This window comes from Salvia splendens, chromosome 5 (assembly GCF_004379255.2).
Source record: "Salvia splendens isolate huo1 chromosome 5, SspV2, whole genome shotgun sequence".
Lineage (NCBI taxonomy): Eukaryota > Viridiplantae > Streptophyta > Magnoliopsida > Lamiales > Lamiaceae > Salvia > Salvia splendens.
In genome coordinates this window covers 17,452,964-17,469,047 of record NC_056036.1, presented here as the reverse complement: position 1 = coordinate 17,469,047, position 16,084 = coordinate 17,452,964, and the positions used below count along the sequence as shown (strand labels likewise).

Here is a 16,084-nt window from a genome sequence, read left to right as displayed (position 1 = left end):
CTTCCAACTTCCCCTACTCATCCGATGTGGGATGGGTTTGTACCCCAACAAACCTCCCCTCAAACCGAGACCACATCGGGAACGCAGTCGACACAAACATGGCTTGTTCCAGCCCTGGCCCCTGGGTCATCCTGGGCCCGACTCTAACCCGAGTCCTTCAGAGCCTGACCCTAACCGGGGCTCATCCAGGCACAACCCATAGCCACCTGGGCTCTGATACCACTTGTTAGGATCGTCGACTGCAACATTAGTTTGATATTGTCCGCTTTGGGTCAAGCCCGCACGGATTTGTTTTTGGGTCACTCCCAAAAGGCCTCTCCAAGATCTTTCATGGAGAATCGTTCAGACAATTGTTTCCTTGAAGTATATTTCCTTGTGATAGATTTATTCCTTAAAAGATATTTCCTTATGAAATATGTTTCCTAGTTTGACTAGAATTAGGGCTCTCTAGTTACTTATAAATAGAGGTGCTCCCTCATTGTTAAATCATCCTGAAATTATATAGTGAAATCCCTGGCTTGGCATCGCCCCCGGACGTAGATACACATTGTATCGAACTGGGTAAACAACTTCTTGTGTTCATTCTCTTTCATATTCGTGATTGCCTGTGTTTATTTCCCAACAACTGGTATCAAGAGCCTAGGGTTTAAGAGGCAGAAATCACGATGGGGATCGACGAGAAAATTGCTGTAGAGAAGTTCGATGGATCTGATTTCGGATTTTGGAAGATGCAGATTGAGGATTACCTGTACGGTAAAGATCTCTGGAAGCCTTTAAAAACCAAACCCGAAAAGATGGAACATGAGGAGTGGGAGCTGCTGGACAGAAAAGCGATGAGCGCGATTAGGCTATCGTTGTCCTAGGATGTGGCTTATCATACGACTGCAGCAAAGTCGACAAAGGAGATGATAAATATCTTGGAGGACATGTATCAGAAACCATCAACGGCAAACAAGGTACATCTGATTAGACGATTGTTTAATTTTAGAATGCAAGAGGGAAAGCTGGTGCAACAACATCTCAACGAGTTCAACATGATTACTTCGCAACTGAACTCGGTAAATATAAAATTCGATGATGAAATTCGTGCCCTGATTTTGCTATCGTCTCTGCCTGAGAGTTGGGCTGGCACAGTGACAGCAGTTACTGCTGCAGAGACAAAACTAACAGTTGACAGAGTAAGAGATCTGATGATTGGTGAGGAAGTTCGCCGGAGAGAATCAGGATCTTCTACTTCGGGATCAGCACTGAATACAGAACAGAGAGGCAGATCGAAGGGAAAGCAAAATCGTGGAAGATCAAATTCCAGAGGAAGGAGTCAATCCAAGAAGGATTTTGATAAAGTTAAATGCTGGAATTGTGATGAGTTTGGGCATTTTAGAAATCAATGTGAGGCACCGAAGAAGTATAAGAATAAGGATCAGAAGGACAAGAAGACAACAAACGCTACCATGTCTGATGACGATGGCGAGGCGTTGGTCTTGAGCGTCAGTAGTCCGATGGAATCGTGGGTATTGGATTCTGGGGCGTCGTTTCACTCCTGCAGCAATGTGGAGATAATGGAAGACTACGTTTCTGGCGATTTTGGGAAGGTACATCTGGCTGATGACGAGCCTTTAGATATCGTGGGAAAGGGAAACGTGAAGGTAGTGACGTCCAATGGATCCGTAATAAAACTGAATGGAGTCAGACACATTCCTGGATTGCAGAGAAGTTTGATTTCGATTGGGCAGCTTGATGCAGAAGGGTACACCGTGACGTTTGGCTGCAACAATTGGAAGATTACCAAGGGAGCTATGATAGTAGCTCGAGGTAAGAAGGAGGGTACGTTGTATACCACAACTAACTCCAAAGATTGCATTGATATTGCAAGTGAGGCAAATAATGCAGATTTGTGGCACTGTCGTCTTGGCCACATGAGCGAGAAAGGGATGAAGATAATGTGCTCAAGAGGTTTACTGCCTGGCTTGAAAACTGTTGAAGTTGGCCTGTGCGAGGATTGCGTGTTTGGGAAACAAAAAAGGGTGAGTTTCTCAAGAGGAGGCAGAAAATTGAAGACATAGAAGTTGCAGATGGTCCACACTAATCTATGGGGACCAGCACCTGTGAAGTCCCTAGGAGGCTCTGAATATTATATGACTTTCATCGACGACTCTACTCGAAAGCTATGGGTTTATTTTCTGAAGAGACCTAGGTTTAATTTTATTATAAATCAAGGAAGGCAATTGAGTGAGTAACTAGTGACTATATTATCTACTCCCAATTTAAACATAAATAAAAATTTATACCAAACAATAAATGAAATTATTTGTATAAATGATGTACATCAACTGGCTAATGAATAATTAGTGATACTCCATAAAATCAAATAATTTTACATGATTCCAATCTAATTGCATTAGTTCAACATATTAATTATCAATTAACTGAGGTACTATTGGATTGAAGAGTAAAAGATCTAAGTGTGAACTATGAAGAGTTAATTTCCCCAGAAATATAAAAGAAATGAAAAATATCTTGGAGGCAACGATAAACCCCAATGCCAAATTCTCATCTCAAATTCCCAGAACACCCCAAAATTCCCCACACTTTTCGCCTAGGTCTCCACCTATATCCTCGCTCAACTCAATAATTTATATTGATTTTGGTGGGGGGCTATCACAACATACAACAACAATTGATCAGCTGATTTCTCTGCAAAAATGCCGTCATCATCAGCGAATTTGTGGGTTTTATTAGGGCTTGGGATTGCGGGGATATTGATTATGACGAAGAAGCTGAAGCGGGCGGTGAGGGCTGATTTCGGAGCCTTTATAGAGCGGTTGCAGCTGTTGCCGCCGCCGCAACCCCTCCCTCCCAAAGCTCCTCACCCTCTTACTGGCCTATCTTTTGCGGTTTCTGATGTGTGAGCATTTTTACTTTAGTTCACCGTCTGTATCTTTATTATTCTTGCAGAGGTTTGAGACCGTGAATACTGATAATACTGATATTTACCTTTTGGTGAGCTGGACTATGAATTACTCACACACATAGGAACATATAGCTCTGTATGTTGCTTCTATTTGGATTGGGTTGGGTTGTTTTTATCATTTGTTTTAAGATTGGTAGTGAGTTTAAATAGCTATTTATAAGTAGCAAAAACTAATCTGTACTTGGAAATTAATGCAATGTAAAGAGGGTGTGGTTTGAAGATTACCATTACCATATTTGAATGTTGTTTGTGGTTTGATTCTTTTCTCTTGCAAATTTTGGTTGGGAGTTTGAATGTAAAGCATGTTCACGGGGATTTGATTCTTTAATATCTGAGCTAATTTCTGAAGAATTTGGCGGCTGCTGATAGTCTATGATTTATTTGCATATGATCAATTAAGCCCAAAGTTAAATTTTTTATATTTTTTTTCAGATTTGACATTGAAGGACTTGTTACTGGGTTTGGCAATCCAGACTGGTCCAGGACTCATGAACCTGCAACCCGGACATGCCCTGTGGTTGCTGCCCTTGTTGATGGAGGTGCTACATGCGTTGGGAAAACTGTTGTGGATGACATGGCATTAGGGTATGTTTGTTACCCTTATTCTCTTCAGATATACAATTTATGGCTACTTCTTTCGTTTCCTTTCCTTTTAATATCTAGCTTCCTCTTCTGTTAAAATAGTGTTAGTGGAGAAAACAAGCATTACGATACACCAACTAATCCTGCTGCACCTGCACGAGTACCAGGTGGAGCTTCGAGTGGTGCTGCTGTTGCTGTTGCTGCGAAACTTGTTGAGTTTTCATTGGGTGAGACGATAGTTCACAGTTTTTCAATGTTATTTCTTGGCCGCCCCTATTAATATTTTGGTGGACTTGCACGTTAATACTGTTGTTTAATATTTTAATTAGCATTATAGATTTCAAATTTTTCTTTGAACTTAAAACTAGCTCTGCGAGTGAACATAATTGCATGAGTTTTTACCTGATGCTATGAGTGGTAAGAACTAAAGACCCACCTCCACATAGTGGGAAGAAGTGAATGTAGTTGTTGTCAGTTAAAACCATGGAATTTAGAGGCTCACAAGGAAATTTGGAGCATATATATCTCGATTTAAGGGTTTATATATTGTGCAAAATTTCAAATATACCAGCCAGAGATGAAGGTCGAGTCATGTTATGTTTTCATGCCTTTTTAGTCCTGCTATAAAAATTGGCCTTTCCTTGATTTTGCGAGTGTAATTTTTTTGTAGATTAAATGCTGCTAGTATGGTATTTCACTTCAAAACAGTTGAAATTTGTTTCACGATTAATGGTATTGGAATCTGTTCATTGACCATCTAAAGTTTGCCACAATCTCGCTTAGGGAATAGGAAGTTCTTGCTTGTATGCAATTTGTATTAAATATGTTAGTAAATTCGTTCAGTACCTTGAATAATAAATATAAATATCAAATTAAAACCCTTGTATTATAAAGAAATTACCAGGATCACTCATTTGAGTGGGATGAGGATGCCTTACTAAGAACCAAATGTTAAATGTATTTAAATTACTTTGGGTTTCAGCGCTGCGCTGTTCCTTTTGTTATGTGAAAGAGATGTGTGATTATGCTTCATTTCTGGGGATGACTTAAATTTTTTTTTTGATAGGCCAATTTGTCTAGCAGTGAGATTAGTGGTATGTTTTCTGTTGTGGGTTGTTTTTGTTTATGTACGAAGTTTGATGAAAAATACAGATGATTTCGATGTCATAGATTATTCTTATGGTAATTCGTCTACTTGACTCCTCTTATACTGTTTATGAATGTTATGTAAAATGATGCCCATGTCAGATACTGTGCATATTTAACTTTGAAATGTAACAGGCATAGATACTGATGGCGGCGTGCGATTACCTGCTGGAAACTGTGCCGTAGTTGGCTTTCGACCATCTCATGGCACCGTTTCCCTTTCTGGGGTAATTCCTGTTTCAGAAAGTCTTGACACAGTTGGTATGTGCTTTCAATGTTATGCCCAGATACCTACCATTAACAGTTTGGCTATTTTGAAACGTTCCTTTTATACATCTCTGAAGTGATTTTTCTTTTCCCTTATTTTTTGCATATTCAAGAGACTTAGTTTGAATGATATGCTGGTACCTGGTAGCAAAATTCTTGGAAATGACTTCACTTGTGGGGTTGGGGTGATTGACTATATGTAACACTGTACTTTGTAGTTCTTCTCCAATACTTTAACATGACGGCATTGGCATATGATGTGAAGTTAGTGAGAACTATTTACTGCTGGTGAAGTTGTTTCAAACGTACTGGTGCTAATTTTTCTCGTATAGGACTTAACCATTTGCATTCAGGTGTCAGAGCTCCTCTCATACATACAAACTTAGAACATAAGGAAAGATATTGCCTTGCCTGTTAAATGTCTCAATAATTTTTTGTGTAGGTTGGTTTGCAAAGGATCCCAGTGTACTTCGTCGTGTTGGTCATGTGCTGCTGCAGGTCCCATATGCTGCACAACGCAATCCAAGGACTTTTGTCATTGCTGATGACTGTTTTCAGTTAACAAAGGTTCCTGCAGACCGGTCTCAGATGGTGACAAAAGCCATCGAAAAGCTTTTTGGAAGTATGCACTTTTTCTCTTAACAAATGTTGCAAAGGATTTTCATTTGAATTCTTTCAGTAATTCTGTCTTTGTTTGTTATCCTGGGTTGTTTATTAGGCTCACCTTTCAGGACAAGTTCTACGGCATGAAAATCTAAGTGATTATATAAAATTGAAGGTTCCAAGCTTAAAAACATTCAGTGTCATTCAAGCAAATGGTGATGGTAAATCTTCTCCATTAAGAATGCTAGTGAATGCCATGCAGATAATTAAAAGGTAACATTATTGGTAGTGCTCAGATAGTACTACCTTTAATTAATGTGTTTCAGTTTCTTCTTTTAGATTATTTACTTCATTTTTTTTTCATGTGGACCTTTCAGTCCATAATGCATATATTTGAGGACAGTTACAGCCCCCTTACTGGTTTTGCGTTCCCCGTGTAGCTATTGAAGGTTAAAATTGGAGAAAGTACTAACACTTAAAGATAATCAAGGTTTTCGACTGCTGTGATTGATGTCCTTTTATTCTCACCTTATGCCTTCTCCGTGCTCTAATTTCTGTAGTCTGTGCCTTCTAGTTTATCATTGAAGACTCAGGAGGTCTTTAATTTCAATATGCATTTTAATATCTTTATCTCATGATGGAGTCGTATGAAAGTCTTGAAGTTAGCATGGTTTGTTTACATATGCCAATTCTGGAAATCCTCCTTTTGGCCTGAATAAAGTACATTCCTGTTTATATGCAGTTATGAGTTCAGGAAAAATCATAATGGATGGATCAACTCAGTAAATCCTACTCTGGATCATGTTATCTCAGCACAATTACGAGAAACATCGGATTTGAGTGATGCAGACATTGAGAAATGTCGCTTAATTAGGGTCGAATTGCGTTCTGCTATAGATGCGCTTTTAAAGGTACTGGACTCAATATACTTTCTAGCCTCACATCGTATAGTTTTAAAGGTGGTCATGTAATATTTCTAGCAGCAACTGGAACACTGCAGAACAATTCCTTAATACTCTTTTCTTTCCATTTCCTTGTTTACTGCTTTATGTGGCTACTTGAACTAATCGCTTATCCATGCTTAGTTTTCAGTAGATATATTGAATTATACACATACAATATCAAGTTGTTACAAATAAACAAAGGAGTATCAGCATGAAAAAACTAATTTTACGTCTTCTTGATACTGTCAGAATGAACTATCTATATTTGCTCTTTTGAAATGACAAGTATCTTTGCTGTCATGATACAATCTAGAGATCCTTTCTTTAAGCAATAACTTTCCAAGATAAGTGTTGTCATTTTGATACTTATCACATCTCTGATTGTGTCACTGTCCATCTGATGCTTGTTGACTGAAAAAATATGCTCTAAACAGGATGATGGAATATTAGTTATTCCTACTGCCCCTGGTCCTGCAAAACTTGAATCCAAAGAGAGTTATTCTAAGGAATATTTGATTCAGGCGACCACCCTGTCAAGTTTAGCTACTATGTCAGGCTGTTGTCAGGTTAATCTACCTATCTCTTTCTTAGGTACTTGTAAATTTGGCATGCAAATAATTCTTATCGCATTGAGTTTCTTTTGTCATTCAGGTTGCAGTACCAATGGGTTTCCACGAAATGTGCCCAGTTTCTTTGTCGCTTCTTGCCAGACACGGGGGTGATAGGTTTCTGCTAGATACAGTGCAGTCTATGTATACATGTTTACAGGAACAGCTTGATACCGCCTCAAAACCTAAAGTATCTAGTAAAACTGTGACAAATGAAGAGTCTGCTAATGTTGCCAAAGAAAAGGTAGATCCTAAGTAAACATATATTTTTCTATGCTGACATTAACTGCCTTGACAGGTTGTTTAAGAATTTTTTGGCTCTCCTTGGGTATTCCTAAGTTGATGAGACTTTTCTTAACTGACCTTCCAAAGATCTCGAGAAGATTGTCTTTGTTTAAGTTACAGACGTTGCTATCTTTTTCTCCGACTCCTAGCTGGTGTTGGATCTAAGTGGAACCCAATGTTGCCAATAGTGTGGAAACCATTGACCACACCACAGTTTCATTTGAAATGGACTGGGAATCTTTGTCCGCCACAGTTTCATTTGAAATGGACTGGGAATCTTTTGGACAAGGTTCTCTTATGATTTGGGTATTTTAGAAACCATGTGCTGGTTGTTTGACTGTAGGTTACTTGCGTGTTTTTTTTATATTAAACTTGGATTCTGAAATTTGATCATTTGACTGCCGGATTATTTATGACCTGGATAGTTGATCATCATATATGAGCGGCATGGATGAAGTAACCATTTTTTACAACTGCTGGTTCAAATCATTATTAAATTCTAAAATTAAACCTTATTTCCAAACTCATTACTTTATTCGTTTTGTTTTAGCTCAGAAGTCTCAAATAATACAATTTTGTTTATTGTGTTCAGAGAGTTTTAGAAAATATAAACAAAATATGTAGGAAACATAATTCTCCCTCCGTGCCACTTCACTTGGCCTGTATTTCTTGTTGGGTAATTATTTTACTATACTACATTAAATATGTTGGCCACACATCTTTACACTACAATCTTACTCTTCTAATTAACCGCAATGAAAAATAGACCAAGTAAAGTGGAGCGAGGGGTAATAAATATGAACAGCCATAAGCAGCGGTTTTGTAACCAAACCCAAGATGGTCAATATAATGTGAGACTTCAGTTTTGTTTTTGCCTCTGGCGATCCAAGGGAAACTGGTATCTGTTGAACATCTACAGGTGTAGAGATTAAATCTTGTCTGCATCAAAAATCAGACAAGTGGTGTGTTTTCATCCATGTTACATGAGAAGTTTTGTTACTGCTTAGATGGTCCATTTGGTTTGAGTTTTTGATGGAGAACAGACAGTTCACACTTCTAGCATTACCAAATTATATGTTGCAACTTGTTAATAGCCCATTGCATGAATGTATCCTGATATGCTCTCCCCTATTTTGTACCATGACCTCTGACAAACCTCAGTTCTCACTTCTCATCCATAAAATTCGCTTTCTTGGCAAAGTGGATTTAGAGTTTTCTTTTGTTCTCTTCTCCTTCTGTATGATATTTGTTGGTTGGCAAAGAATAAAATTTAAGTCACTTGTCACTGTATCTGGTTTATTTTTAAAAAGCAATCGGACATCTTGTTAATTTTCTCTTATATTAGGGCAATCAAGCATTCAAAGATAAACAATGGCAGAGAGCTATTGGATATTATACAGAAGCCATCAAGCTCAATAGTAGTAATGCAACTTATTATAGTAACAGGGCTGCAGCTTACTTGGAGATTGGAAGGTAGTTGAGTTGAAATGGCCATTTTGATTTATTTATTCTTCATGGAGATTTATGTATTTCTTTGTTGTTTAAATTTAGTTACATTCAAGCTGAAGCAGATTGTAGCCAAGCAATTGATCTTGATAAGAAGGTCAGCTTTCTGCCTCTCTAAATTTCTTGACATCCCTTCTTGAGTTGGTCTTTGGTGAATATATATATATATATATATATATATATATATATATATATATATATATATATATATATATATATATATCATATCATTCTTTGCTATTTTTGGACGTCAAATTTTATTTATTCAGTGTGGGCAATTTCATTTTATGTGTTATCATGCACCCAATTTTTTTATGTTGTCTCACCTTAATTAACATACACCTCTGTTATCAAATTGGTTGAATGTTCTATTGTTCAGATATTGTTGTTTGCCTCTAGCATGATATTAACAAAATGATACATATCCTTGCGGGTTTGCTAAAAGCTAAAAACGAACTTCGATATTCAATTGAGCATCGTGTGGTTTATTACAGCAATGGATCCTTTTGCCTAACTACTTTGTCCTTTCTATATTATGTATCAAATTAAAATATTGTCTCATATCTCATACTCCTGTATCCTTTGGCTTGTTTCTGCAATCTCTACATAACAAATCTCATGTGACTATTAAGTGAGCGTTTTTTATACTATTATGGTTTAAAATTGGGTTTGTCCTTTTGCCATCTAATTGGCACAATGGTGTATTTTGATTAACTGATAGCTGCATCGTTCGCTAAACAAGTCCTGAATTTATATGCCACTTTCAAACACATACGCCACTCCTTGGTTGTGATATGCCTGCAATTCATGTGGACTCGGTTGCAGAACGTAAAGTCCTATCTGAGGAGAGGAACAGCTCGGGAAATGTTGGGCTACTATAAAGAAGCAATGGAAGGTAAGTCTACTTTAATTATTTGGCAAACCAAAACTTAATATTAGTGGTTGAAAAAGGCTTCCTATTTGAAAAAACTCCAAGATCCACGGTGCTTAATATTAGAGGGTCTGCTGAACTAGGTCGTTATTCTACTTCAATCTTTTCTTCTTGTTTGCAGATTTTGGATATGCGCTTGTTCTTGAACCAAACAACAAAAGAGCATCTCAATCTCTGGACAGGCTGAGGAAGTTATTTGAGTAGTTAATCAGATATACCTCAATTACCTATAGATGTTTTGTGTAAACGGCGTTCAAGCAGCTTCCAGTTACCAATTTTCTACAAAAAACGAACGTCTTGAATGTAAGCGACAGACACAGTCCACTCTTTAGTTGTCGCATACGCCATTTATATTTTTTGTTGTAGCACCACACTATTCATCTCAGATATGGGCTGTCTTCAGCTTATAACTTTTTTCGGCCTAGCTGTGCCTTAGCCAACAATAAAAAGGTTGGATTATTTTTATCGCAAGTAGAGAATACTTAATATTCTTAGAGTGATGATCATTTTTCTCAAATAAGATGCTTCCTCCGTTTCAGTTCCACAAGAGTATGCACCTTTGGTTAGGCACAAATTTTAATGCACAATTGTTAAAGTAAGATAGAGATAGAAAGAAAAATTAATTAAAGTATTGTTAGTGGAGAATTGGTTCTATTTTAATACAGAGAAAAGAGTTTCTAAAATCAGAAAGTGTATATTCTTTTGGGATGAACTAAAAAGAGAAAGAGGGCATACTTTTAGACGGAAGCAGTAGTATTAATTTAATATTAATTGAGTTATTGAATTTTTAGCTAAACATGCTAGGCACTACTAGTCGATAATTTTTATTCTGGTTGGCTATGCACCCTTGTAGACGATTTGACTAATTTGCCTTGTTATTTCTGTAACATTGATAATATTTAAATTCAAAATTCCATAATATTCACTCATACACCGAAATGGATCTTGTAATTTCCTATTCGTGTAATTTGTATTGAAAATTATTGCAGTATTTCTATGATTGTAGGAGTATGTATTGTCAAGTGTTTTCCCCTTTAATATTACTTCATTTGATACAAATTGTATTGCAATTCTCTATGTATGTAGCATATAATTCTTAAAATTTCTTGAGGGATCTGCTAAAATACACAAAATAGCAAAATGACAGCTTGAAGATGCAAAGATTGGTAATGTAGAACTATGGTAACGTGTGTTTGGTTGGGGGTGAAGAAGGGCATGTACATTCTTTTTCTAGTACTCAAAATAGAACTTTTGCAAACCTTATCAGAACAAAGAAGCATCATCCTCATCGTCCGCAAAAAGTTCATTCAACTGTTCGTCTGTCCACTGTGGAGGAGTGGCTGTCGACATTAGAGGCTGCGTTTGCATTTGAACTTCATTGGTCGCTCGACCATTTTCACCTGTAGTTTCTGCAAGAGGGTTGATCATTTTATCAGTGTCGTTGCCTCCCTTTGCGCCCCTTTTGGTGCCATTCACTATCTCTTGGTCGTCACCAGCAATTCTAGTCCTGCTCATGTCTTCAGGTCCTTCATTGCACGGATGCTGGCTTAGATTAATATACCCTCTTCTCTGGGTTGCAGATACGTTTGAGCTGTCCCTGTTATTCGATTGACTGCTTACATCAAAAAGATTCTGCTTCCGAATTACATTCTCATTTTGGGAATTCTCAGCTCTCTTGGACTGTCTCATCTCAGTGTCTTCCTGCACCTCATTTTGCATGGAGGACATGTTCTCCACTGCTCGGGCTTTTCGACTAGATTCTGTGCATCAAGTGTTGAAGATTAATAGGAAGAAAAACCCTTGAATGCTTTAGCTTCCAGTTGATTTAAAACATGTGAATTAAATTTCTCCTACATACCGGTATCGGGATCAGCATACTGGAGTGGCTGAACAGACTTATAATGTTCTGAAGAAGATTCCTTGTTTTGGCAGAAAACCTGCAGATGAAAGCCATTGGAGCAATACGACAGACAGATCAAATATGCACCTAGATATTAATAGATGTAACCATGAAAATATAAACAGTGTTACATGATCATTTCCTGTCAAAAGATGCTAAACAAGCAGATCAAAATGCTCAACTATGAAACAGTTGAGGAGTATATTTTGCTTAATTCATGACATCAGCATCTAGGACAATGTCAATTTCTAATTTACAGTCTCAGGCACATACATCCAGAATAACTCATTAGGGATTATTAGGCAGACGAAATAAAAGATGGGTAGTACTGATTGTAAATTGAAATTCCCGTCTTTGTTTAACTCGAGATGGATTACAACCCTGAGTACATATGGCGGGACCTATATATACTTGGCCTTTTAGATCACTGTGTAGAGAGAAGCTGAATGGCGAAACAAGAAACTCTTTTAGGTGCAGACAGCGATCCAATCCATACAAAGTTCATGTGGAAATGAAGTTCTTTTGGATCACTCAGTTAAAGGGGAAAATTACCTTCACCAAATTCCTTGTCGTTACATTGAGATAACGTGCTGTCCTCACTGGGGCAAAGATGGCTACCTGATACGACTTCTAGTCAGTAAACAAAAATTAAAACCAACAGCAGAGCAAAATATGATCCTGCTGACATATCCAACTAGGGTATAAATAACATTCACATGAAGAGGAAACTACAGTTGGGCGATACCTTATGAAGTATTAGAGCTGCGCCAGTAGTTAACTCCTTACCAAACTCGTTTTCGGAGAGGACTTTGTGGTGAATAGTAGCATCAATTGTACCAGTTGGGTCCTAAGTTTGAAGACCATCAAGTCAGTAACATATACTCCTCGACCTTATATTAATATTTGATTTTATTATGTTTCTTATCTTGAATGCCCTTTTATTGTTACCTTCAATGACACTAACAAACCCCCAAGACCATTAGGAGTGCATGACTTGACAATAGCTACAACCTGACAAAAGAAAAGCATGCCAAGATTCAAATAGAAGTATTTTAAGCTCAAACCAAACAAACGTATGCTTTATAGATTAAGCAAACAAGCAGGTATACTTTGTCAACATCTAATGTTTTAACTCTACAACTCATTGACTATCTAATTCCGCTATCAAAAGGGCAGATATTACTCCTGCAAATTATATCAATAATTTATGCTTCAACATGGCTTCCCTTCACTCTGGAAATCCTACCTCAACATAAGAATCGCCTCATGAATTAATCATCTAGAGTTACTATACTCACCAAAATCTATCTCTAAATACTCATTGAATACCTGAACAACCTTGTCGCCATTGAGACATTTCTTGATAGAGCTGATAGGTGTGCTCGGAATCAAACCATCTTCAGCACCTGCAGGTGAGAAACAACAATTCCGTTACAATCATCGCAATCCATCACACCTAAAAACACAAAAAAGCAAAACTGAAATACAAATATTAACATTTGTGAAACACGCCTGTAGCTACACCTATGGACCAAAATCTCCCAACAAGGAATCAATCAGCTAATTGGCACGCATCCTACCATACGGTGAATAGGATTGGGCAAATCAATCAAATTAACAAGAAGTCACAATATTACCGAGAAACTGGAGGGCAGAAAGCCAAGGATGGCGGGAGAAATCATTATCGAATTCCGGAGTATTGTCCAAGGCCGTCCGTATGTAGTCTTGGGTAGAGATTAGGTCGTCGTTACCCTTATCATGGTCAGAGGAATTGTGTTTCTCGCGGTCGTGATATTTCTGGAGCATCGCAGCATGGACTGCTCCAGCAGGTCCAGGAATAGAGCGTTGTCTCAGAGAAGAAGTTGGCGGCTGCTGCTCGGGTGTTGGATGCAAAGAAGGGATCTCAGCAGCGACAGGAATGGATGAGGGGAAGACGGTACGTGGCAGTTTGCAAGGGCGAAGGAGAGAAGGAAGATCAGAATCGTCTAGATCTAAAGCTTCCCAAGGCTCGGACTCCATTGAGTACCTCATTCATTGGCTTCGGAGGGTAAACTGTAAGACGGCTAGTTTGCAATTCAGAAAAGAGATTATTCTTAAAGCCTGATAGATATTGAACTCAGAAGGCAAACGAAACAATAGATTAACATGAACGAAGATGATATTTGATATGGAAAGAAAAATTCAAATGCTGAGATCCATGTATAAACTAAAGAATCAATTAATTTCTTAAATTAACAGAATTCGACAGTAAATTGCATAATAAATAAGAAAATTTCAGAACAAAATCCGCAATAAAGTAATTCATCAACTAGCGCAAATCAGAAGAAGACCTGGCGGCGAGTACGGATGTGAGCAGCGATTAGGGTTTTCCGCAGTAATATCTAGGAAAACTGCATGTCGCGCTTTGTGTACTTCGTCCGCCGCCAATGCGATGATGAGAGGTCGAAAACTGGGGGGACGGAGCGGAGCTAAAAGGAGAAAAAAAAGGTTAGAGCTGAATATATATCAGTGAAAGCAAGGGACAATTTAGAATGAATAAAGAAAATCCAATCATTCAATTCAAATAATTAAATAGCACCATGGGCTGGCTGGCGGGAACTAAAACCAGACAAACCCGACTCTCTCTCTCTCTCCTCTAATTAATTCTCTCACACAGTCGTCACTCACACTTATGCCTTCTTTTCCATTTGCGAAATTAACAGAGAACAAGGTAACAATTTGTCATCGAATAAATTGATGTATACGGCCCATTGATTGTTAATTGCATTATTGCAGGGTAGTATTTGTTTATGTATATTTGGACTTTGTTGCTTCTACTTAAAATATTCAAACTATTGTGGTTTTTTTATAGGGGCGAGGGCGACATTTGCATTTGGTTTGCTTTGCTTTGCTTTGCTTCTTCTCTCAGTAACATTCCATCCATTAGATCTGGGGTAACTTCACTTTCAAGGGGGCTATATGACAGGAATGGATAGACTCTGGTGGATTTCCTTCAGAATTACTGCATTTTCATGGACTTCAAGTATATCCATATGAACTATGTATATTAATTACTCCCTTGTTTCCAAGGAAGATGAAGTGGAGACAATAAAATAAGAGAAACAAAATAAAGTAGAGATATATGTGTTCTCATTTTAAGTAATTGATCATCTTGATTAGAACAAATCAAAAAGAAAAATTGGTCATCTTCAGTGGTACAGAGTGGTACGATGTTCAAAGTCTGGGATTGGGTCAATGCAAAATGTTATTTACAGGCTCTGGAATCTGGATTTATGTAATTCAAATTAATATAGTGTTTTAGTTTTAGTTTTAGTTTTCAACTAACAAGCAAGAATGAAAGTGACTCTTGCCTTGAGTCACTTTTCTGCATCTATGCTTATATGGGATTTATCTAGTGGACCAATGCACCTACATACACATTCATTCTCATATTTGGATTATAATTCATTCTCATATTTGGATTATAAACTTTAAATGCTCATATTCTTATTGCTGGACAAATTTGGCATGTAAATTTTGTTTTATTTCACCTAATTATTGGTGATAGGGAGCAACAAGGGATCAAGATGGATGTATGCTACTTCTTTCCTTTTCGGAGGCCTCATCATTACATTCTCTATATATCCATGCCTACATCGCTAGGTATGCAACATATCCTTCTTTTGATCTACTTAGGGATGTTTGGTTTGTAAGATTGTATCACAGATTAAATTTGTAGTATGTTTGGTTCATGAGATTCAATCCTAGATGGGTAATCATGGGATAATTAGTCATAGCTAATCCTCTATGACTAAAATAATCTCACAACTCAATCCTAGATTGTATCTTGATATTTTTTTATCTAGGAAACCGAACACCACCTTAATGTCCGTCCTAGTAATCAATAGCTAAGATTAAAATAATCTCACAACTCAATCTTAGATTATATCTTGGTATTATTTTATCTAGTATACCGAACACCACCTTAATGTCTGTCGTAGTAATCTTATTGAATGAAATTGATAGGTGTGTGGCTTCTTAATTAGATGTCAGCACAAGATAATTGGTGTTTGCTTCTTTCACCTTTTCTTCTTTTGTTACAAAGGGCTACTGGTATTGTGCATTGCTTGTAACATTAAAAGAAAGTACCAAAGAATTGTTTTGCAGATAACAAGTAGGATAAAAAGTCACGTAGAAAACCACATTGATTTAATTGTGTCAAGTATGATAAAACAAGCCTCGTAAGTTAGTCAAATATGATGATAGACATGCCGAGGGAAATACCAAACAAAGTGCAAAATTTGTGATATTCTAGATCAATTTTAAAATTCGTGAAAAATACCAAACTTTGACCAGAGTTCA

At 37.4% G+C, this 16,084-nt stretch overlaps 2 protein-coding genes across 5 annotated transcripts; one reads left to right on the top strand and one right to left on the bottom strand.

Moving 5' to 3' along the window:
- Nucleotides 1–2,517: 2,517 nt before the first annotated feature.
- On the top strand, nucleotides 2,518–10,314 carry LOC121804909 (outer envelope protein 64, chloroplastic-like). The gene is made up of 13 exons (XM_042204615.1): nucleotides 2,518–2,905; nucleotides 3,404–3,556; nucleotides 3,656–3,780; nucleotides 4,835–4,960; nucleotides 5,409–5,588; nucleotides 5,698–5,842; nucleotides 6,312–6,480; nucleotides 6,948–7,079; nucleotides 7,165–7,365; nucleotides 8,752–8,879; nucleotides 8,958–9,009; nucleotides 9,738–9,807; nucleotides 9,965–10,314. The coding sequence occupies exons 1-13, from the start codon at nucleotides 2,703–2,705 to the stop codon at nucleotides 10,045–10,047; spliced, it is 1,767 nt and encodes a 588-aa protein (XP_042060549.1). The 5' UTR covers nucleotides 2,518–2,702; the 3' UTR covers nucleotides 10,048–10,314.
- Nucleotides 10,315–10,998: 684 nt separating this feature from the next.
- Nucleotides 10,999–14,550, bottom strand: LOC121804890 (homologous recombination OB-fold protein). 4 transcript variants are annotated; one of them, XM_042204590.1, is made up of 9 exons: nucleotides 14,411–14,550; nucleotides 14,074–14,211; nucleotides 13,381–13,806; nucleotides 13,073–13,149; nucleotides 12,692–12,754; nucleotides 12,489–12,590; nucleotides 12,296–12,361; nucleotides 11,702–11,780; nucleotides 10,999–11,603 (listed from the first exon to the last, which is right to left on the bottom strand). In XM_042204590.1, exons 3-9 carry the CDS (start codon nucleotides 13,772–13,774, stop codon nucleotides 11,107–11,109), a joined length of 1,278 nt encoding a protein of 425 aa, XP_042060524.1. In that variant the 5' UTR covers nucleotides 13,775–13,806; nucleotides 14,074–14,211; nucleotides 14,411–14,550; the 3' UTR covers nucleotides 10,999–11,106. The 4 variants fall into 4 exon arrangements, with proteins under 4 accessions (XP_042060524.1, XP_042060527.1, XP_042060525.1 ...); XM_042204593.1 differs by having other exon boundaries at nucleotides 14,322–14,438; XM_042204591.1 differs by lacking the exon at nucleotides 14,411–14,550 and having other exon boundaries at nucleotides 13,381–13,795; nucleotides 14,074–14,252.
- Nucleotides 14,551–16,084: the final 1,534 nt, after the last annotated feature.

Bases quoted from the DNA above. Each gene is read 5' to 3' on its own strand.
- LOC121804909 (XM_042204615.1), top strand. From the start codon at position 2,703: ATGCCGTCATCATCAGCGAATTTGTGGGTTTTATTAGGGCTTGGGATT. The intron at 5,589-5,697 runs GTATGCACTTTT...CTCACCTTTCAG, and splicing joins CATCGAAAAGCTTTTTGGAA to GACAAGTTCTACGGCATGAA. The intron at 7,080-7,164 runs GTTAATCTACCT...TTTGTCATTCAG, and splicing joins CTATGTCAGGCTGTTGTCAG to GTTGCAGTACCAATGGGTTT.
- LOC121804890 (XM_042204590.1), bottom strand. From the start codon at position 13,774: ATGAGGTACTCAATGGAGTCCGAGCCTTGGGAAGCTTTAGATCTAGAC. The intron at 11,781-12,295 runs GTAATTTTCCCC...TTTCATCTGCAG, and splicing joins CGACAAGGAATTTGGTGAAG to GTTTTCTGCCAAAACAAGGA. The intron at 11,604-11,701 runs GTATGTAGGAGA...CTTGATGCACAG, and splicing joins GTATGCTGATCCCGATACCG to AATCTAGTCGAAAAGCCCGA.